The 24,178-nt window shown below is 42.0% G+C and overlaps 1 protein-coding gene across 1 annotated transcript in view; it reads right to left on the reverse strand.

Moving 5' to 3' along the window:
- Positions 1 to 236: 236 nt before the first annotated feature.
- LOC113406059 (WW domain-binding protein 4-like) overlaps positions 237 to 24,178 on the reverse strand; it is a 126,404-nt gene continuing 102,462 nt past the window's right edge. Inside the window, exons 2-6 of the mRNA XM_026648305.2 lie at positions 23,830 to 23,885; positions 19,973 to 20,039; positions 7,788 to 7,954; positions 6,508 to 6,719; positions 237 to 1,498 (exon numbers count right to left, since the gene is read on the reverse strand). Of these exons, the coding sequence (XP_026504090.2) occupies positions 1,291 to 1,498; positions 6,508 to 6,719; positions 7,788 to 7,954; positions 19,973 to 20,039; positions 23,830 to 23,885 (710 nt within the window). The 3' untranslated portion in view covers positions 237 to 1,290. The remainder of the gene's footprint in view (positions 1,499 to 6,507; positions 6,720 to 7,787; positions 7,955 to 19,972; positions 20,040 to 23,829; positions 23,886 to 24,178) is intronic.

Raw genomic sequence — 24,178 nt, forward strand, 5'->3', positions numbered from 1 at the left:
CCATGGACCTTTGATGATGCTAAACACAGACCACTCTATCATCTGAAAAAATAGAAATCAACTCAATTTGTGAATTTTAGGACACTAACCTTAAGAAAGTGTTTAATCATTTACGTCATGGACTTCAAGCTGCAGCTTTCTGTGACAGCCCTGCAATCAACTATGTCTATCATCCTTCTGTTTTCCTCTCCTGACATACGTCCACACGTTGGGATCACTATACACTTGGGCTCTACCAGATTCTATGATCAGTAATCTAGCACTGTGTAGCTAGGCAGTGCACTCATCTGAACATTTCACACAAGCAACAGCCACTAAAATAGTGTCTTGCATTGGAGCATGACTCCAACTTTGAAGGACTTGTTCATGAAACTAGTGTGTGACCATTCCTGACTTACAAGGAAACAGACAAAGAAAATATGGAGAGAAGAAAGAAAATAAATGTGTAACTGGAGGAAAAATCATGGACACACAAATATACAGTAAAAAACACAATGGGGAAGATATCATAGAAATACGTGTGACACAGAGGTGGTACTTATCATGGTATTGTGAAAAACAGATTAATCAGAACAAGGTTTGAATCTCTGTATACTTGCAATATATTTATCATGTATGTACAGTATTGCTTTCCATGAACCTAAGTTAGAACACTTGGCTGAGATTTTCAAAAGTTTCAAAACTCGCTTTTGTAATAAATGGGATCTGTGTGGCTCACTCCCCTACCTTGGCTTTGAAAATCTCAAATTATGCTTGGAGTGGGTTGCACTTGCATCACCTTCAATTTTGTAACTATTAAATCAAAGCTTGTTTGCTGGAAGGCCACTCTGCTTATATCATATTGGGTCTTAATTCTACTTTCTAGTACATGGGTACCAGTGGACTGCCGCTTATCCACTCCTTGTGTTCACACACATGCTCTGTACCATATTTTTCCAAGTTATGCATTGATGTATTCCCATATACCTAGGAGAGTAGTCAAAATCTTATATATTATATTGTATTTTAAGTAGCACACATTGAGCAAACTGAAATCAGATAACAGGGTTAAAATAAAAAATAAATGTATTTACAACACTGCATAAATTGTGCAATTATCCATTCAGAAAACAAAATATAATCACATTAACATAAAAATAAAAAATTTATTACAATCCACATTCAATACATTTTTGAATAACTATAAATTCTTAATTTCTAACCAACATTTTCTTTAAAAAAAGCTTGTTTAAAATAGTAACTTTTGACCCTCTCTCGTTTAAACAGCATCTAAAATGCTTTGTTAATTTATTACTGATCAGTTGGTCTTTGTCGTAAATTTCTAGATTTTCCATTTTCAAATTTTCTCTTTTTGAAGATCGGAACCTCTTCTGTCAGGTCTCCAAGGGAGGTGACTGTTTTTTCTTTAAATATCATTTTTGCATCCTCTGGAACCTGGAGCACTGGCAGAGGGAGATAGTCACTCTCTGTACTGGGAAGCTCTAAGTCCACTTTTTCACTAGGAGAGGAGGTAAAAAAACAACAACTGCTAGATGACAAGAACGGCACCACAGACGGCAAATAGCACTTTTATTTTCATAGCGGCCCGACAAAATTGTTAGGAAATTTTATAACCCTGGCACAAGTTTACTTGCCCATCCTCATCATGACCATGATAATCTGGCATTAAAATAAATACTGTATTTGCCTTGGGTGAGCTGACAAATAGCAAACTAGGGCCCCTATCCTGCAAACACTCAAGCATGTAAGCATTTTGCTCATGTAAGTCCTATAATAGCCATTATTGCTACTCATGTGTAAAGTTAAGCAGGTGCGTAAGTGTTTGCAGGGTCAACATCTAAGGGAACAATCTTTTGGTACATGATTAGGGAGTTTTGCCAAAGCACACAGGATCAGGTCACATGAGCTTGACTTTGAACAGGGGCTAAGCAGCTACACCCACCACTGAAGTCAACCAGAGCTGCAGGTAGCCAGCAGTCCTCAGGATAAGACCTTAAACCTAACAACTAAGAAATATAAGGTTTGAGTTACAGTCATCAGCTGCCATTGTTTCTGTATTGTTCCACACAGTTCCAGCTTTTCCCACTAAACGGTAAGCCCTTGGAGGCAAAAAATCTGTAATTTGTTTGGTACAGTTTTCCTGCTGTGCAGCCTCAGAGATGCTATATCCATAATAAATCAGGCTATGATTTAGTCCTGGGTATTTTTAGTAAAAGTCGTGGACAGGTCATGGGCAATAAACAAAAATTCATGGCCTATGACCTGTCCATGACTTGTACTATATACCCCTGACTAAATCTTAGCTAGGGTGCGGGCGTGCTTCTCTGGTGGGTAGGGGTGGGCCGCTGCTCTAGGGAGTGGGGGGGCTGCTCTGGGGACGGGGGCCCGAGGTTCAGCAGCACCAACTGCTGGGGGCCACTGAGCAGCAGCTGCTCTGGCTGCCCCTGGGACCGCCCACCTGTCACTGCTCCTGTTGCCCCCAGGACCGCTGCTCAGGTGGTCCCCAGGGCCAGCTGCACAGCCAGTTGCGGCTCCAGCAGTGCCATTGCGGCTGGCTGTGGAGCCACTTCAGCAGTAGCTGATGTGGATGTCCCCGGGACCGCCTGAGCGGCTGGCCCCCAGGTCAGCCACACCAGCCACTGCAGAAGTCACGTCACGTCATGTCACCTAACCAAATAAACAAACAAACAAATAAATGAATAAATGTCATTACATTAAAAAAATAAATTAAAAGAGTCACTTTATTCCATGGGCTCTATCATAACGGGGTTAAAAAGAACTTTTGAAGTAATTTTGCTCAGATCCATTAATTGGATTGAGGGTTAATGAAGAAAGGAGGGAAATACAGAATATTTTGTACCTGCTTTAGACTAATCTCCACCACACTAAAAGCCTGTGCTCCTGAAGATTGATATATTCTAACACACAGTGGTTTAGCCACATATATTCACACCCTACACACTATTATAATAATCTTTGTACAAAATACATCTTGTGAGGCATCATTTGAAAACGAATAACTCACTGGTCAATAATATCATGGTGAAATGTATGTAGCAACAGTATATATAAAGTTATGAAATATCCCTGTATGATGTTCTTCACGTATGTTCAAAACCACACAGCTCTGCCTAGGCACAAGTATACTGAACGCAGAACTGTGTGTTGACCTCAATGTACATATAAGTAGTAAACAGGGTCCTCAAGACAGCAGGGAGAAGAGATGGCAGGAGGCAAAGCAAAGTTACATTTCACCAAACACGTGAGAAGGCGCCTCCTTCACCACCAGACTCCATGTTGCCTTCTTTACAGTTTGAATAACTTTGCTTTGAGTAATAACCATCAGAAGAATCCACTTCAAAGGTTAACTGGATTATAAAAGAAAAGGGCAGAAAAACTCAAGCTATCTTTCTCTCTCTTTTACCTAAGAAGACAAAGGAACCAGCCCTTTGGCTTTCGGAGGAGATCCTGACCTGGGAATTTGGTCAGCCCGATTGCTGGGAACACGTGGTAAGGATTTTGCCTTGAACCAAGTCTAGCTTATTAAGTTTTAGCTAAGAGAAAGCATTTTATCTATTTCTCTTGTAACCATTTTCGACTTTAATACCATATATTTGTACTCACTTAAAATCTCTCTCTCTCTGTAGTTAAATGAACTTGTTTTATTTTTAATCTAAACTAATCCTGTGCTCTGTTTAAACTGAATGTTTGGTAACTCCAGGTAAAGTAGCAAACTGTTGAATATTGACCTTTTGCAGGGACAACGGACCTTTATATCGGAACTGTCCAGGAAATGGCTGAACAGTGCAGAACTCAGTTTTTTGGGAAAATTCGGAACTGGGAGTGTGTTGGGTGGTGGAAGCCAGAGTGTTGCTGACAGGCTGCTGGGATCAGAGTTGCTGGACCAGGGCTGCAGGTAAACAGACACTCAGGGTGTGACCTGCATGGTTGTTTGTGAGTAGTCCTGACTGGGAGCTGCAATAGCAAGGCATTGTGAAGCACCCAAGGTTGCAGGGCAGGGGATGACACAACCCCTCACTGGGCTGGATTGCACCCCAGCATGTGACAATATATATATAGTCATCAAATATATATTACAACTGACTTTGGGAACTTTAAAAAAAAAAAATCCTTTAAAGTCCCTGAAATGAACTTCAATTATAAGCTATTCAGGGAACAGATGGTCTCTACCACTAGAGCCCTGTAAATCCATGGGTATCCGTTTTGTATCCACAGACCATTATTGTGTATTGCAGCGCGGATGCGGATACAAAATTTGTATCCGCACAAGGCTCTGTAGCATGGAAACACCCGAACACTGCGGGTGTCACCCAGCCTGCAGGCTCCAACTTGGCTCTCTGAATCACGCAGCAGCGTGCTGGGCATTCTGGCAGTTGTAGTCCCCAGCTTGCTCGGAGGGAGGAGGTAAACTACAGCTCCCAGAAGGGAGTGAGCCAAGCGCCGTTTTGAAGGTGTGGTTGTTCTTTAAATGAGCAGGCGGCAATGGCTACGTGCATTAGAGCCACTGCAACTGCGTAGGGGTGTCCGAGCCCCTCACAGGGATGGCAGCACTGCATAGAAGGATCCAGAATTGTAGCCTCCCTGCCCGGAGCGAGGAAGGAGGTACAGCAGGGGAGGAGCAGGCGGGAGGACAGGAGGTCTTTGGTGAGAAGTGGGGCTGGGGGGTGGGGTGGTCGGGGGTTTGACACAGCCCTGTGTCACTGCTGTGCAGTGACCTGTGGAGCTTTTTAGAGCCCTGAAAATCCGCAGATATATGCAGATATCCACAGACAATTTTTGCGGATCGTGGATCGGATACAGATACACCTTTTTTTATCCACGCAGAGCTCTATCACTTTGTTTCTACAGTGGGTAAGCTAATGGGGCTCTAATTCTGATCAAGGCTCTGTGCTACCATAATCTAAATATTAATTAATGTTTGTGGGTTAAACTGAAAACCTCTCACGATAAGTCTAGCATCTCACTCCATGAATGGAAGATGTGACTGCGTCCTTCCTGTAATCAAAAGTCATCTCTCACCTCTGGAGTATGAGAGTGCCTTTTGCCATTGTTCCCCACTTCCATTATACTAGAACCACAGGTAACCCAGCCTGCACCTGAGAACCCACAAAAGAATAAACATTTTTATTAGAATTTGCTAAATTGCCACCAAGACAAAGAAGACTTGCATCGCAGAAGTTCTTGAAGAAAGGACAACGAAGGGCATGTCTTCCCCATGCAACTGAGCAAAGTCTCTTTTGTCCACAGACAACCATCTTACATGAAAGCTTAAGAAATAAGGGAAAAGTGGCAGCCTTAACTATACTGAGCTGAACAAGTGACATTATACTATGATTCTTACCTATGGAATGTTGAATTTGTTATTATTATTATTTGCATTACTGTAGTGCTTAGGAGTCCTACTCATGGACCAGATCCCACTAGGTGTTGTGTAAACACTGAACAATAAGACGGTCCAACGATGGTACAACTTTGCATTTACCTAAGGATCCACGCATCCTTATTAATTAACCTTTCTGAGACATGAAAGTGTTATCCCCCTTTTACAGTGAGGGAAAATTAAGCACAAAGAGGTTTAGTGACTTGCCACAAGGTAACCAGCGAGTTTCGGGTAGAATCAGAAACGGAACCCAAGAGTCTTGACTCCCAATTGCCTTGCTCTAAGTACCAACTTCCCATATTTTTGAGGATAACACAAGCAATTTGTAGCAACTAGTAAATATTTTTACTGTTAACAGTGAAAGATATTTTTATACTAATAATAAGTGACTATTTTTACTCTAGTAAAATGCATTATTTTAATTAATTTATGAAAAGATCATATGGGAAACTCTCAAACAATAACAGCTATCTGAAAAGATCAAGCTCCATTTCTAGCTGCCTGTAGAGAAGCAACATGGGAAGGCTCTACCATGTCCTCCAAGACATGAGACCACATGGTCATGTTTAATCTAATGAATGTGTAAGCAAGCAGAATACCTGATTTTACTAGATATGTAGCAATATGTGGGCAGGATTTAGCCTATAATTTTTACATAGAGAGAGAGTTCAACAAGCATCATCTGCTTCTCTGATCAAATATTACTGAATTTTTGGAAAAATATATACAGAGCCAAATTTTTAAAGGTGAAAAAATTGTATGCATGCCAATTTGCATTCACACCCAGAATGGGGCCTACAAAACTACACTTAAAAATCTGGCCCATGGCATCTGAATGCTAAATCCATTGAAAACAACCATCACCAGCAATTTGTGAAGTTTACCCTGTGATTATAATGAACTTCAGCATTAAAAAAGAATGAAAACTACTTTTTAAATAATCACCATGGGTAAAACCCTTAAATCTTTACTCAGGCTAAACTCCAACTGACTTGAGTATTAATATTGCCTAAGTGAGGAATGCAGGTTTTGGCCCTATAGATAGGGCCTCTGGAACAGCAAGGTGATAGACCTCTTATAAATACTTATGGTAAATGGACACTTACTATGGGTCTTCCTTTTCTGTAACTGTCTCCCAGTTTCCATAAGGGTTTGTCTTTTTAGATACATTGTGGGAGGTAACTTGTGGAACTGACGGGGCCTCATCCTGAGCAACATCAGTTTCTTGTTTAACTTCCTGCCACTCTCCATAAGGGCTTATCTTTTTAACTTTGGGGGGCTTCTCTTCCTCTGTTTCTTCATCGCTGTCTCTTTTCATCTAAGGAAGAAAAAAAACTCACCTTCAGCAAAAATGCCTAAATGAAACAACAGAATATTGCTCTTTTTCACATCTATTATTTATATTTTTCAACCAAGGAAAACCAAAAGCAATAAAGAAACAATATTTTAGTAGAATTTTACTATTTTTCTCCACAAGCTTCTTACTCCATTCAGAAAGAGACAGTCATTCAATACATGCATAAGAAGAACAATCATTAGAACAAGCTATAGTTAAAAGGTCCCGTCTCACACAGCTGAAAATGAGTGGAGTACCACATACACATTTACAAAACAAAGCTCTATCACATATATTTAACTTTTAATTCTTTTTTTAATTAAATATTCTTTGCACACTTTCTTATGGATAACATTTGGTAGAACTTTGACTAGTTTCGTACACAGCGGGGAAGAAAATTGGAATAATACCTTAAAGCATTTGTATCTGGGTATTTTCACACTTTAAATGAAAACACTATCTTTGGAAGCCCAAGTTACTGTTTCTGGACTCAAAATAAAAGGCACTGGAAAATTTTTATCTACCCATACCTAAAATTACAGCCTTTATTGTGAACTTTAATATGAAGACATAGTATCTAGTTTTGACATTACTTTTATCCTACCATTGGTCTTGACGGACAATTAATAGGAAAGCCTGTGTGTCAAATTTTCAGACAACGGCCATGACCTTGTGGTGTCCCACTGTAAACAGATACCTTTGAAGAATATGGGCCAAAAATTATAGCCACATATTGAAGTCAATATCAATCTGAGGATCATCTAATGGGGATGCCAATGCCCTTCCTTGGAAACCATGAGCACCTCTAGCTACATCCAAGCCACCCATATTGAGGAGTCTATCTTCCATGGTGTAACAGTGCTGCTGATGTTCCTATAGATTAACAGTTATTTATTTTGCTTTTCAAGCACTATAAAGTGCTAATTCTTATCAACGTCAACCAGGTTTAACCTAACTACAATCAATATAGCCACCCAGAAAGATGAAATCACGTTATTCCGGAACATTAATATTGTACATAAAGTAAATCTGACGGGAAAAAAAACTTACCTTTAAGTTTGTTTCTGGCTTTTGTACTTCACTTTTATTACCATCCTTCTCAGCATCTGATTCAGATCCCTTTGAATCCGCTGTGGTGTGTTCTTCAGGATGATTGTCATCTTTATTGCTCTCATATGAAGATGAAACAAAACCATGAGGCTTCTCCCACGTTGATACTGTTCAACATATTTGGACAGTCATATTATTCATGTTTTAATTCTGGCCTTACATCAGTTCCACTTTGACAACATTAACCTTAAGCAGTACCATATGCTCCATGTGAAAAATACAGTAAAGAATTTAGCATAAGCCCTTCCACTTTTCTTTTTTTCCTCATGTTTTCTTTCTAGACTTCTCAAAATTACTTTTTCAATATTTTATTTTTAAACACAAGTTTCATGACAGTTCCACTCAACTTATGAAAAGACTTGCTGTATCCTGTCCTCTACTATGCATTTGATCTTTTCTTTAAAGTAGAAATACTTCAATTAAACCTGTCCAACCTACTATACATTTGCTTTTCATACCATTAGTTCTCTTTTCAGATTGGATAATTTAACTATAACAACCCTAATAATGGATTAGGATTCTTTGGCATGTAACTGTGAACATAATTAACACACCTATAACCCACACTGTTCCCCACTACAAAAATACCTTTGACCATGCATTGGCCATCTCTTGCATTGATTATTCTAACATATTCAGATATGGTGTCCCAGCCCTCCGCACAGATTTTAAAGCCAGCATCCCTATTTACAGACTGAAAGTCTATCAGTTTCCTCAGTGCTAGCTGACTCAGTAGAATACAGTAGAACTAAGGCTCTTTAATTAAAAAGCAGCGTTTACATATCCAAGCCTGATTTATTGGAAGTCCCTCAAACAGCTGAGGGACATGACCTTATCTTGAATTAAACAATGATGTTCCAGTAAACATGTTGAGTGAGATGGTGTGATGGATGTATCCACATATTGAAAATCCCAATGTCATCACTTAATTGCCTTTAATGCACTGATTTTAATAAAATGTTCCACTATTAAGTTAAAAACCAAGTAATTTCCAGCATTCATTTGAAGAGTCAACAATTAGTTGAAGAGTTTGCATAGACAGATTCTATTTGACTAGCCAAATCAGTTTTATAACACTGGAAAGTACACTGACGCTCAAAAAATTATTTTAAAGGAACACTCAAATTAATAAAAACTATCATACTTTTGACATTATTTTCACATTTTAGACATATTAATTAAAAACATTTAACAAATGCACTTCTAAGATTTATTATCTTCAAAGAGCAAAAGCTTTCTTATTTAGGTGTGTTGTACTGACATCTAGTGGCCTTCAAAGCTGTTAACAACAAAACAGAGTTTTTGTTGACAATTGTCCCTTCTTTAGAACACAGGGTTAACTAAGAGGATATGTACTCCAACAGAGTTAAATTGCACTGAAAATTAAAACCACAAATATTTGTCTGGTGGTCACAATGAATGGTAACTCAAAATCCAACAGGTATAAAATAATACCAAGCAAAATAGTTACAAAGAAGTTGTTCATGCAGCTTACACAACTATGTAGAACTGTCAAAAGTAATTTAAAATACAAATTATAAAATACAAACTGGAGTTTAAAAGAGAGCACTGACACATGACCTGCAAACAAATCTACAAAAACCCCAAACCAAAACCCATCTTTTTGCATATTTATGCTACATATGCTGAGAAGAGTTATTTTTCTGCTTCCTTAGAAATATCAAGACTGCCAAGTCTGATTTTCCCTGTTTTTTTTTCGGGAGAACATGTCAGTAGTCTCAGATGTTTATTCTATGCTCTGAAGACTTAAGTGAAGGGCAGGTTCTTTAATCATTTAGAAAGAATTCATTTCTCCAAAATGTTGATTAGTTATTACAGTTAAATAGGTGTTAAACAAACGAACAAAAAGCAAAGAGTTTTTACAAGAAATTGACTAAAATCACTTTCCTTCTCAGTAGCTTAACTTTCTTTCTTTTGGGTCTTTTGGCATTATTTCACTAGTTCTCCATCCTAGAATCTTTTCAAGCCTAGACAAATGCTGAATTTCTAATATGGATGAAAAACAACAACAAATAAAGAAATAAAGCCATCCTTTCAAGTCTTCTTCATACATCATAACGAATCAAAAAAAGGACACAGTTCAATTTTTTTGCAGGTGAAGAAGGGTTTTTAAGTTAGATTGCTTAAACCTCTTTGTTTCCAGGTATTTAACTCAAAATTCTGACACCCAAGGAAAAAAGTTCTCTGTTAAAGATTCAAACCAGCATAGGCGCCGACTCCGTGGGTGCTCCAGGGCTGAAGCACTCACAGGGAAAAAATGGTGGCTTCTGAGCACCCACCAGCAGCCGCCCTATCAGCTTTCCCCCACCCCCCAGAGTGCCTCCTGCCCACCAGCAGGCCCCACGGATCAGCACCTCCCCCCCTCCAATGCCTCCCGCCCACCACGAACAGCTGTTTCACTGCATGCAGGCAGGAGGCTCTGGAGGGAAGAGGGGAAGAGTGAGGACATGGCATGCTCGGGGGAGGGTGAGGAACTGGGCGGGAAGAGGTGAGGTGGGGGTGGGCCTTGGGGGAAGGGGTGGAGTTGGGGTGGGGTCTGGGACAGAGCCAGAGGTTGAGCACCCCCCAGCACTTTGGAAAGTCAGCAACTAGCGCTGTCAATTAATCGCAGTTAATGGCTGTGATTAACTGAAAGCAAAATTCACGAGTTAATTTTTTGAATGTGTTAATCACATGCCTGTGGGCGGGGCAGAAGGCATCAGGGCAGGGAGATTTGAAGCCTCAGCCCACAGCTCCATGGACAGCGGAGGGGCTGAAGCAGCTCCAGCCTGCAGTTTCCCTGGTGGCAAGGGGGCTGGAGCACAGCGAGAACAGCTGAAGTTCCGAGCCCCAAACTGGGCTGAAGCCCCGCACCGTGCCCCGAGAGGGGCTGAAGTGTTGAGACCCCAGGGGTTGAATTCCTGAGCCCCGTGCCCCCGGGGGGGCTGAAGCCCTGAGCTGGGCTGTAGCCCAGAGCCCCCAGCCCTAACCCTATATTTGAAAGTATAGAAAACCCAAAAAATTTAAATAAATGGTATTCTAATATTGTTTAACAGTGCAATTAAAACTGCTATTGGTGTATTGTGCACTAAGGAATTTGAGCGTTTTCAGGAGATGGCGTGGTTTTTGATTAGGCCCCTCGCCCTATTGGTAGTATTCCCCTTTTGGGATAGGGGACTGGCCGTCCCATTTCGGATTCCCAGGTGATAGGTGATAATGAAATTGATCTGAGAGAAAAATAATGCCCACCTGAGCTATCTTTGGTTCAAGGCTTGAGCCTTCCACAGATATTCCAGGTTCTTAAGGTCGGAAAAGACTTGCACTGGGTGTCGCGCTCCCTCGAGGTGATGGTGCCAGAATTCCAAGACTAATTTAATTGTGAGCAGTTCCTTATTTATTATCTTATCATTCCATTCTTCAGGGGGTGAGTTTTCAGGAGTAGTTGGTGCAGGGGTGCAACACGTGCTGTGGACCATGCCTCTGAGACAGTATGGCCTTGATGGTTACATTGGAGGCATGGCTTCCACTATGAATGCCTGGGCCGAGTCTGGGTGTGTTAGAAGCAGAGCAGTGGTGAAAGCAGCCTTGAGCTGTTCAAAAGCATGGCGAGCTTCACGTGTCCAAACAAATTTGATGGCCTTGCAGAGTAGGTTGGCTACTGGGGCTATTTACCTTGAGAAACCTGTAATGAACAATTGGCAAAATTTGCAAAGCCCAGAAGAACTGTAACTCCCGGAGGGAATAGGGCACTGCCCAGTTGCGGATGGCCTTTACCTTCCGAGGGTCCATCCTGACTCCTTCTGGGGAAAGGATTCTGTGGAGGACTGGTCAAAGGTACATTTTTCCAATGTCACAAAAAGGCCAGGCTTCTGTAGTCTCTTCAGGATGGAATGAATGTGGTAACAAATCTGCTCAGGATTATCTGAAAACACAAGTATGTCATTGAGATGGATGATTACATACTGGTCCAGGATGTCTCAAAATATGTTGTTCGTGAAGTGTTGAAAGGTTGAAGGAGCATTTGTCAGCCTGAATGGCATTACTAAATATTTGAAGTGCCCATAGTGGGGTTTGAAAGGCAGTCTTCCATTCATCTCCTACCCTGATGCGCACTAGGTTGTAAGCACCCCAGAAGTCCAGTTTGGTAAAAATTCTGGCAGACCACACATGATCTAGTAACTCTGATATTAAGGGCAGAGGATACAGGTTTTGGACCATCACCTGGTTTAGGGCCCGATAGCCTACAGAAAGGCTTAGCATTCTGTCTTTTTTCTTAATGAAAAGGACTGAAGCCCCTGCTGGGGAGGTGAAGTGCTAGATGAAGCCCTTGTCCATGTTTTCCTGGACGCACACACGAAGGGCTGCCAGTTCTGGTTTGGACATCGCATAAATATGTTCGTAAGGGATCTTTGCCCCAGGCTGCAGGTCTATGTAGTCTTGGTGCACAGGTAGCGTGTCTACATTTTTCTTTTAAAAAATGTCTGCATAATCCCAATACTCTTCAGGGAGATGGGGACTCAAGCTTGGGAGTGACTCCTTCCGGTTAGCTGCCACCATCTTGCGTTCCCCCACAGGTTCTGTCGTTTCCAATTGGCTACAGGAAACGGAGACTGGAGGCTTGAAGCCAGCTGCACACAGGCAGACCCTTCAGCAGTATTCCAAGGGAAAGCAGACCCTTTTTTCTCTCCAGGAGATGCAAGAGTCGTGCTGCTCCAGCCAGGTAATTCCAAGAATTAGGAGGCAGTGTAGAGAATGGATCATATTGAACTGTAGCACTTCCCAAAGGGCCAGGATTACAGCCTTTAGGGGTTCTGTTTCCTGCATTACTGGTCCTGAGGACAGGATGTATCCATCTATTGCCTCTACAAGGACTGATGTAGGCTTTAATCAGAGGGGGGGATTTGTAGTGCTCAAGCAGCTTTAGCATCTGTGATGTTATTGGTAGCCCTGGAATCAATCAGGTCCCACTAAGGGGGAATCAGTTTGGCCTCATTCATGGTACGTAACTTTACTCATACTTGGAAGTGTGGGGAGGACCTGCGTGTCCTGGATCAAGTTTCTCTTGAGGACTGGGGAGTAGTTCCAGAACATAGAGCCCTGGTGGTGCCCAGGCTGCCTCTCCCCCACCATAGGGCCTGGGCTCGCTCATTTCCCAATTCCTTGCGGGTTGAGGTCCACAATGGACAAGAGGCGACGGCATGTCCTCGTGCTTCACAATAAATGCATAGGTTACTGTGCAGTCATCATTTCTTTTCTTCCGAGGGTCAAGCATCGGTGACCTAGATCAACCTGCATCAGTTCACAGTTGGGCCCTGGGGTTTCGGGTGTGAGCAAAGTGGTGGCAGGGTGCCCCTCCTCTCTTCCTTTCGCTCACACAGCCGGTTGTTGATGCGGAGAAAGAGCTCAGTAAAAGCATCAAAGTGGGTTGGGGTCTCAACGTGGGTTAGCTTATCCTTTACCTCCTCACTACGGCCACACCGAAAATGCAGAATTTGGGCTGCCTCATTCTACTCAATGTCAGCCATGAAGTGACGGAACTAGGCAGCATATGAGGCAGCTGGCCCTTGCTCTTGCTGGAGCCTTCGTAGTGTGGCTTCTACTGGGTGAGTGCGATGAGGGTCATCAAATGTGCAGAAAATGCTCACAGGAAGGTGTTCCAGTCTGTTAACACCTGGCTGTCCTGCTCCAGCATGGGGGAGGCCCAATCCGGTGCTTCTCCAGCTAGCAAACTGATCACTAGTCCCACCCTGGCCTGGCCGGTGGAAAAAAAGAGAGAAAATTGGTTCAGGCACCCCCTGAACCTCTGGTGGTTTCCATCAAAACATTTGGGTAGTCGTACTGCAGGACGCTGTTCAGAGGGCAGTGACCCAACCCAAGCCTGGAGCACAGATCTCTCTTCCTGGGACTGTAGTAGCAGCTCGCGGAGTGTCTAATTTTCCACTAGGAGCTGTGCCACTTGGGAATGGAGCAGATGGTTCTTGGTTTGGAGTTGCACGACCCGCTCCTGCAGATGTAGTACCCCATGGGGTCTAGTGGGAGATGGTAGACCCGTCCCTTCCATATCCTGTTAAGGGGCTCCCGCAAAGGGGGTCGGAAGCGGGTCTGGGCAAACTGTAAGGGACCAGGGCATAGGTGGTCTGCACTAGCGGTCACAGCGGGGCTGGTGTCCACACATCAGGGACAGTAGTCAGTGAGCAGAGGTCGAAGGAATTGCAAGAGCCGGGTTCAATAAGCAAGAATTGAGGTCAGAGTCAGGCTGAGGTCAGAGACCAAGATCAGGGAAGTACCAGGCTAGAGTCAGGAGGCCAGAGTCAGGGTCAGAGTCAAGCTGGGGTCGGAGGCTGGAGATCAGTTGCAACATGCCCAAAGTTTGTGTTGTTGCCTAGACAATTTGCTAGGGCACCCTCCAGGGTTAACTAGGCTGCTCAGCCAATCAGAGGGTCGCACGGCACTGTCACTCTGGCTTCCTTGGGAGTACTTCCTACAGAGCCTATTCTTCACAGCACTCCCTAGCTGTGTCTCTCCATGGCCTCCCAATGGCACTGTGGAAATGTCAGCTGTCCCACGCTCTGCAGACCCAGGTTCTAGTCCCTGCACCTTTACAGTAAGGTGCTACATGATCCTGCATAAGGCGGGGCTCAGCTGCTCTCTGGTACTGTTTACCTTATCATTTGCAGCCTGGACCTCATGAAGAGTCTGGCTTGGACGTAAGTAGGCTGAAGGGGGAGCACATCTCCATAGGGAATCTTGCACAAAGTTAATGCAGCATGATGCTGCATTATCTTTACACTCTATCCTTCTCTCTGGACTTGGGGATTGCCTTTTAAGGTGGAGTTCTAAGAACAGCTTAATGGCAGTACTGTTGGACCATATCAGGGAATTTCTGTATTAGAACCATAAAGTGTATGTGTATAACAAGTCTGAGGCCAAGAGAGATAAGGGGTAAGATTGAATTCAATTGAATTCCCCACAGCTTAGGCCTCTTGCTTTTTCCATTTCTGTGTCTCTCCCTCTCTGTGAGAAACATGCAAGGAAAAACTGCTAATTGTGTTAACACATCCTAAGACAGAAAGTCTGTTCTCAAAAAGGAAACAAGGCTTTGCAAAAACAACTGTAATTGTTCTTCAAAACAGAACACGGCTTTTAACTTGTTTGCTATGTATGCTAAAGTTTAAGTAGATTTGCAACATCCTGAGAGTTGCTAGAAGTAAGAAATAGTAAAGTAATAAGTGATAAATGTATGTTAAAATAGAGGATGTATGTGAATGGATGCTTGATTTAGATAAAGGATAAATTGATTTAGATAAAGAATGAATGGTCAGGAAAGTGCCAGCCTAAGAATTACAACTTCAGTCTCGATTGGCCGAAGAATGCGCAGACTAGAGAGAACCGGATGACCCCGAAGGGCAGGCCGGAATCCATCCAAGTGCCCCCCCGCCAATGGAGGGCTGAAGACTCCGAAGAACAAGATAACACTCAGACATTAGGGATGTGCCACCTGCTGATTGATAATCAGCTCAAACAAACATCAGCAGGATGAAGCAATTCCCATAGACTTGTATAAGGACAAAATCCTATAAGAACAGACTCTAAAGACTGAAGACTTTGAGTCTGGTTCTGCAACCACCCTCCAGGAGCATCGGATGCGCATCTGACAAGGACTCGGCTCCACCCTCGTGTGCAGGCTACCTGGCAGTACTCTGCCATGAGCAACCTCTAGGCTGGTAACTATAACAACTCTGCAGAACTTGTATGAATGAGTGTGTGAATGAATAAGGAATGGGAGTGAAATAATATTGAATTGCATATCTTGATTTCTCGCTCTCTCTCTGTATTTACAATAAACCTGGCATTTTGCCTCATCTCTCTTATAAGATCCTGTTGGTATTATTTTATTAGTGTAACAGTATGGCTTGATTGTAGCTATACTGCCTGGGAGCACAAAGGGACCCCACAGTTGGGACAAAAGCAGAGAATCTGCATATGGCCAGTCCTGTCCTACTATGAGTCCCAAAGATCAGTAAGGTTTAGAGACAGAACAGTTGCCGTTTTGAGGGGGTGTGCAGAAAGCTGCATTATGCAAGAAAAGAGATTAAGGAAAACTGTTATATGTGTAGTAAGAGGAGGCTCTGAGATATAAACCTTGGTATCAGAGGCCTGCTATGAGGCCTAAGGCCTGAACTAAAGTAATGGTCAAGACTTTGGTAACATAAAGCAAAGTTAAGCTGTGAGCCAGAGGCAGGCCCTGCTCACAGAAGCTGGCAAGGAAAGGGCTGATGCTGCAAAAAGAGACATACCTAAAAGCTACTGAACACCAGATATCAGAACATTCGCATACTTGTACATTCCACACTCAAGGAACAAGCCGACCCATCCCAATGACAGGGGCAAAAGGGTAAAATGATGGATAGAGATGTTTTGATCGAACCAACATGTACAAGGTGAGAGCCGACACCTTACTACGTAGAGGGCTTGTACCTTGTTATGTAGAGGGGTTGCACCTCAATACATCAGGAGTGATGTGTAACTTGTTTGTACCTGTGTATAAGAATGTATCCCTGGGGTGGTGTCTTTGTCCGGCCGAGGGGGCAGTGGAAAGTCCCGCCACTGAGCCGGGTCCATTGCCAAGAGGCACTTTCTCGTAGTATGCCCGGCAGACTAAGTAATCTACGGGGAACTGCAATTGTGTCCAAGGTCGCAATAAACCTAGTCGACGTGACTTTGCATCTTACTAGACTCTGTGGTTATTGGGGGTTCTCTTCGGGTCTGTTGGGTCAGCTATCTGCGCAGAGCTGGGGCAGCACACAGAGGGAACACACGCACGCAGCCGAGTGATATCAACATAGGGGCCTCCTCTTACTACAATATGGAGATATACCTATCTCATAGAACTGGAAGGGACCCTGAAGGGTCATTGAGTCCAGCCCCCTGCCTTCACTACCAGGACCAAGTACTGATTTTGCCCCAGATCCCTAAGTGGCCCCCTTAAGGACTGAACTCACAACCCAGGGTTTAGCAGGCCAGTTCTCAAACCACTGAGCTATCCCTCCCCCCTCTTAGAGGATCTCTGCAATATCTCTCCCACTGGTATTTCTGTAGGAGGAAACAATCCAGGCTATTATTATTTGATCCTACACTCATGTCAGATAATTATACATGTATGATCAATAATAAAATAACTGGTCAAATATCAAATTCAGTCCACTACTGAAGTAATGCGGAAATTGGTTCTCTTTCACTGGCTGGATTATTTTAAAATCTAAATCTTACTCTATAATTTCCCAAATTGTATATATTCTATTTTAGGAAATTTAAGCTTGCTAGAGAGAGTATGTAAAGTGTATCAGTGAAGACAGCCCACTCTCATTCCCCCCCCTTACTTTTTTCTTAACCGCTGACTCTCCTCTGGCTCTTTCCCCTCACGTACAAACATGCTTTAGTCTCTTCTATCTTATAAAAAACCCATCTTTGACCAGACTTGCCTCTCCAACTAATGCCCCATCTCCCTTCTTCTTTCATTTCTAAGCTCATTGATAGGGCCCTACCAAATTCATGGTCCATTTTGGTCAATTTCATGATCATAGGATTTTAAAAATCGTAAATTTCATGATTTCAGCTATTTAAGTCTGAAATTTCAGTGTTGTAATTGTAGGGGTCCTGACCCAAAGAGGAGTTGTGGAGGGGTCGCAAGGTTATTGTAGGGGGAGTTGCGGTACTGCTACCCTTACTTCTGTGCTGCTGCAGGCGGTGGCGCTGCCTTCAAAACTAGCAAATGGAGAGAGGTGGCTGCTGACCAGGAGCCCAGCTCTGAAGGCAGAGTTGCTTCCAGCAGCTGCGCAGAAGTAAGGATGGCATGGTATGGTATTGCCACCCTTACTTCTGCGCTGCTGCTGGCAGGGCGATGCCTTCATAGCTGGGCATCCTGCCAACAGCTGCCGCTCTCTGGCCACCCAGTGCTGAAGGCAGCGTAGAAGTAAAGGTGGCAATACCACGACCCCCTTGCAACTCTCTTTTGGGTCAGGACCCCCAATTTGAGAAACGTTGGTCTCCTCCCTGAAATCTGTATAGTATAGGGTAAAAGCACACAAAAGATCAGATTTCAGGGGGGAGACCAGATTTCACAGTCTGTGATGCGTTTCTCATGGCTGTGAATTTGGTAGAGCCCTACTCATTGAACATGCTATCTGCAATCGCTGTCTCAAGCTCCTCTTCTCCAATTCCATCCTAGATCCTTGCCAATCTGGCTTCCACTCTTTGACCTTTTGCTCTGGCCTCTTCCTAGCCAAATCTCAGAACCATACTCCATCCTCATCCTCCTTGACCTGTCAGCCATCTTTAAATACAGTTTACCATGATCATCTTCTTGAAACCTTTTTCTCCCTTGGCTTCCGTGACTCTGTCCTCTCCTGGTTTTCCTCCTACCTCCCCAATAATTCTTTTAGTATGTTCTTTGGAGGATCCTCCTCATCTGACCTCCAACTGTCTGTGGGAGTTCCACAAGGCTCTGTCTTTAGTTCCCTTCTCTTCTCTATCTATACCGTATCTCTCGGTAATCTCATCCACACACACAAGTTCAGTACCATCTCTGTGTGGATGATTCACAGATCCTCCTCTCTACTCCAGACCTGTCCCTTTTGTCCAAACTAACATCTCAGCCAGTCTCTCTGACATCTCCTCATCGAGGTTTAGCCCAAGCTCAACATAGCTAAAACAGAGCTCTTAATCTTCACCTGCAAGTCCTTCCTCCGACTCCTTTCTCAATCACTGTGGACAACATCACCATCCCACCTGTCACTTGGGCCCATAACCAAGGCATCATCTTCAACTGGGACCTCTCTCTAGGTCCTCACATGAGTGCTAAGTCTTGCAGATTCTTTCTACATAACATCTCTAAAATATGGTCTTTCCTATCCTTCCACACAGCTAACACTCTCGGCCTGGCTCTCATGATCTTGTGTCTCATCAATTACTCCATCATTATCTTCTCTGGCCTTGACAAACGCAATCTTGTCTCACTGATATCTATTCAGAATGCTGCTGCAAAGATCATTTCCCTACCCTGTTGCTCTGACCATGTCACCCTTCTCTTTGCATCCCTCTACTGTCTTCTCCTTCTCTATCAAATCAAATTTAGCTATTTGGTCTTCACTTCCGAGGCCCTTCACGACCTATCCCCGCCCTTCCTATCATTTCTCATTCAGTATCGAACGATTGACTCCTTCCTCTGATTGGCCCAAGATGCCAGCCTCCATTGCCCACTTGTTACATTTTCAAAACAAGCACCCACATGCTTTCTCCCATGCTGCCACTCATGCTTGGGAGAATCTCCCCGCAAACATCCACAAAACTAAATCCCCCTTCAAACTATTTTGCCAGGAAGCCTGCAAAAAATTTGACAACAACTAGGTTGCTGGCATCCTGAGACAAGAGCCTATCATGTTGACCAATATTGTCTCAGTGTATCCTTATACTCCCCCATCGGTTTGTCTGTATCCATCTGTTGTCTCTAGTCCTATACTTAGATTGTAAGCTCTTTGGGGCAGGGACTGTTTTTTGTACAGCATCTAGCACAATGAGGTACTGGTCCATGACTGGGACTCCTAGGCCCTTCTATAATATAAATAAATAAATAAATAAATAATAATAATAATAATAATAATAACAACAACAACAACAATTGTAGCACTAAAGTTACAGCAAAAAAACAAAACAAAACCTAACAAAACAAGAGCCTGTCCCTCTTTGGTTTCCAAACAAAGATTTTTTTAAATAAAATTATGTATATGGACTACCCATACTTCACAGTTACAAACTGAATGTGTAGACATATATGAAATTATTATGTTTGCATGCCATCAAGGATGGTGAAGAAACCATTCATCTTTATGCAACAGTTTGCCTGTAGGCCAACAAAACTAGGAGTGGTTTAACAAAGCATAAAGCATCAGATGATTCTCAGCTGAGGGAAACACTGAATTAAGCAACAGGAATAATTTAGCCATTACTACATTTTCAAAAGATTCAAAAGTTTGAAATAGTTCTAAGAAAGTTTTATTAAAAACAAAAAACAAAACAAAACCATCTCTTTCAAGACAGAGCTCAATTGTGAAAACTATGTTGCTTACCTCCTGTCTCTGTATTATAATAGTAGGTCTGACCATCTTCACTGACTCCTTCCACCCATACTCCTGTCTAATGAAAACACACAGAAAGTAAATTAGTGGAATAAATTTTAATGACTAACCAAATAATTGCTGACAAACTATAAAGATATTCAGCCCTCCAGTACTTTCCAGTCATGATAATTATGATATTTTTAGGGCCTGCTCCAACTCATATTAAAGTTTTTGGAAAAATTCCCCATTGACTCTGCTAGGAGTTAGATAGGGACCTTATAACTTAAAGTAATACATGTGCAAACATGCACACAGACACTCTACAGGTACACATACTTCACACATATATACAAATAGTTAGTTTTTAAAAATAGGATGCTCAGTAGCAATCACTGTAGTTAAGGTTGCCAAACAGTTGAAATTACAACTTAACCCATTATTATTTTCACATGCTTGTGGCTTTCCAAAACATTCACTGCTTGAGTTTCAGAGGGGTAGTTGTGTTAGTCTGTATCAGCAAAAACAATGAGGAGTCCTTGTGGCACCTTAGAGACTAAAATTTATTTGTTAGTCTCTAAGGTGCCACAAGGACTCCTCGTTGTTTTTACTGCTTGAGTTGACATTTTCCATAGTTGGTTTCTGACCTAAAGTTAACAGAAAAGTTCTCAGAAAGTCTGAGAAAAATTCATCTAGCAGATTTAAAGTTTTGTGAGGGTTGGAGAAAAACAACTTGAACAAATCCTACTCCAAACTGAAAACAAAAATAAGCCAACACTTGTCTTCCTTCCTTCCAACACAGGGCTTAGCAACAATGGCTGAAGACTGAAACTTGACATGAACATAGTCCTCACTGAGGACTAAGGCATTTCCTTATTTGGAAAATATATTAATTTTCACACGGCATTAATAACAAAGTCATGACTGTTTAAGAAGTGCATACTGGACATGAACCTTTGAAATTTCCCTTAAGCTGCACACTGATCTAGCCCACAATGTTATTTTTACATTAATGTGGGATTATAATTAATCACATACACAACAGTCTTGACTTCACGCAATGCTAGACTGCATTTTTTTAAAAAGTCAAGACAATCAAAAATTAAGATTTGCTTTGTAACATTTTTGCACATACTATATATAGCAGGGGTTGGCAACCTTCGGCACATGGCCCATCAGGGTAATCCGCTGGCGGGCCACGAGGGGGGCCGTGCCTGCAGACGGTCAACGTAAACAAAATGTCTCGCGGCCCACCAGCGGATTACCCTGATGGGCCACGTGCCGAAGGTTGCCGACCCCTGCTATATAGAAATCTTCGTATATATGCTGGTGAAATGAAATCAGTTGATTCAGAGAAGAAAAACAGCCCCTTATGAACACGTTTCCTCAAGGTTTTATTTTTGTGGTTTTACAGTGCATTAGTTTACATAAGAGGAAACAAAAGAAAAATTGCTGTGCATAACTAGAAAGCGGACAACAAAAAATAGCCTGTGGCGTAACTTGGCCCTTTCTATTATAGCATGATCTATTAAAGCTATGCGATGCATTCTGGGCATGATCCAGCAGAGCACTTAAGCAGATGCTTAACTTTAAGCATGGTATGACCCAAGAACCCCTTAATGCCAACTGTCAGGGGGGTTACAGGAATATCTTGATTCTGGTATGTACATTCTGGTTCACCAAAGAATATGAATCTTGAATGAAAGCTGGAGTCACATTGGTCATTAACATCATTGTGAAATGTATGTACGGATACCTATGTAAGGAGTTATACATACAGACTTCACACAAACAAAATACTTCTCTAACACACACAGACACACAAAATATGTTTTTGAAGACTGTAGCAAGGCATTATTCACCAGCAGAGGTGACAAACAGGTTGTCCTCCAGCCAGGAGGTAAGATACACCTCTACCCCGATATAACGCTGTCCTCGGGAGCCAAAAAATCTTACTGCGTTATAGGTGAAACCGCGTTATATCGAACTTGCTTTGATCCACCGGAGTGCGCAGCCCCGCCCCCCCCGAGCGCTGCTTTACCGCGTTATATCCGAATTCGTGTTATATCGGGCCGCGTTATATCGGGGTAGAGGTGTATGTATATCTCTCTGTCGGGATGTAAATTAAGTATTGCATACTAACACAATGGATGTCCACTTACATACAAAGTTAAATGTTATCAAAGAGATGTGAAGTCAACAGGGAAGCAGCACACAGGAAAAACAAGCCACATGTACCACGATGAACTTTGGAGGTATATGTAGAAGGCAAAGAAGACACCCCCACATCCTGCCCATCGGAAGTTAACGGACAGCACGTATGCATTCAAGAAAACAAGATCACAACCAGCCTTTGTGGAAAACACTGCAGACTGGGTGAGACAAAACTTCTTTAGATAGGAGGTTAACCTGAAGAAGGAAGAAGAGCTCTGTGTAGCTCGAAAGCTTGTCTCTCTCTCATCATCAGAAGTTGGTCCAATAAAAGATATTACCTCACCCACCTTGTCTCTCTCTACATCTATCAGCATTTATATAGCTCTTACCACTATAGTAGCTAAACTTCAGTACACAGCCCTGGTTTATTACTCCACCCTGTATGTTTGTGTGAGGTCTAAACAGAAAGTTAACTTTCTGAAGTTTAGCTATAAGTTAAGAGATATATAAATGCTGATGGACATACAGAGAGACAAAGTACGTGAGGTAATATCTTTTATTGGACCAACTTCTGTTGGTGAAAGAGAGACAAGCTTTCGAGCTACACAAAGCTCTTTCTCCTTCTTTCTTCAGGAAGTTAACTTTCTGCTGGCTGTAAAGCAAGGAGAATCTCTGAACCTAACTAGTAATCCAGCATACATACAACATGGGGAAGGCGCCATTGCTTTTAGAATTTCCTACTTCGTTTGCTTATCTTTTGTTTGCAATCTTAACACACATTATTTATTATTAGTTTTCCCATTTAATTTCCTCAGTGTAGTTTAAACAAGAAAATAACGTGCAAAATGCTGCAGAATCAACTCCATAAACTGCAACACTACCTTAGATACGCTGAAACCTTAACTCTAAAATCAGGGAGCTGAATTAAAAACACAACTGAGCAACTATATAGCTGCAAGAAACACATATATGCAGCACTGTGGAGTTCCACAAATACTACACTACATAGTTGCATAGGATTTACTGCAATTAATGTTTCAAAAAACGAATAGAAGTTATTTAATCTGCATAAAAGAAACAAGCAAAATTTTAAATTGCTTATAGGTGGAATTGCTCAGGCAAACTTAATTCTGGCATTTCTTAACTTTTGAGTACTTGACTTTGCAACATTAACATTCTTTTAACATAGTTTTTGGGTGCATGTATACACACACACACACACACACTGCATGTATACCCTACAAATAATGTTTCCTAAAGGAGAACTAGCCACATGTAAAAAGTTTAAAACATTAACCATTTCCAAGCAAAAGAATCTTATGAATTATTTTAAAATGTGAACATATAATTTTTTTCCTGTGTTGACTAATTTGCAAAAGGCGGAACAGGATTTGCTTGATTTTTTACAGAAAGATTCAGCTTTTTTGGCTGAAACACAGCATCAAAAGTTTGACTCCAAAAGAATAATTTTAAAAAACTTATCTGCAACTGAAAACAGGAGTTGGTAATGAAAGCTGAGTTTTAACCTTAACTGTAGGTTTCACAGCTCTATGTATTCAAGCTACAATATATTTTTCTAAGATCCACAAAATGTAGGTTGTTTGAATTCAATATTATGAATAATACATGCATGAGAGATAAGTCAATTAGGCAGCAAAAAGTTTTGTAAAGAAAGCCGTAAGAACAAAGAAGTAGTACAAATAACATTTGATTACCATTTGTGAGTTTCGAGAGTTGTCTTGAAATCCTTCAGGTTTCTCCCACTGTGATTCTTTAAACAGAAACATATTTCATTTATCATTTATAAAACCATTTCAATTTTTACTATCAACCATTATGACAAACAGTTGACTAGAACATATTGCAGTTGTGTATGCTCACCCATGCATGACTAATATATGTATTACTCATCTAAAAAGAAATCACACTGGGTCAAATTGTGATCCCCTTACTCCACTGAACAGTAACCCAAGAGTAGTTCCACTGAAGTAAGTGAGACTAAATGTGGAGTAAGGATATGACAATCTGTCCTACTATGACTTGTAAATTTCTATTGCATTATAG

The sequence above is a fragment of the Terrapene carolina genome, unplaced genomic scaffold, assembly GCF_002925995.2.
Source record: "Terrapene carolina triunguis isolate 2854851 unplaced genomic scaffold, T_m_triunguis-2.0 Scaffold17, whole genome shotgun sequence".
In the NCBI taxonomy this organism is placed as follows: Eukaryota; Metazoa; Chordata; order Testudines; family Emydidae; genus Terrapene; species Terrapene triunguis.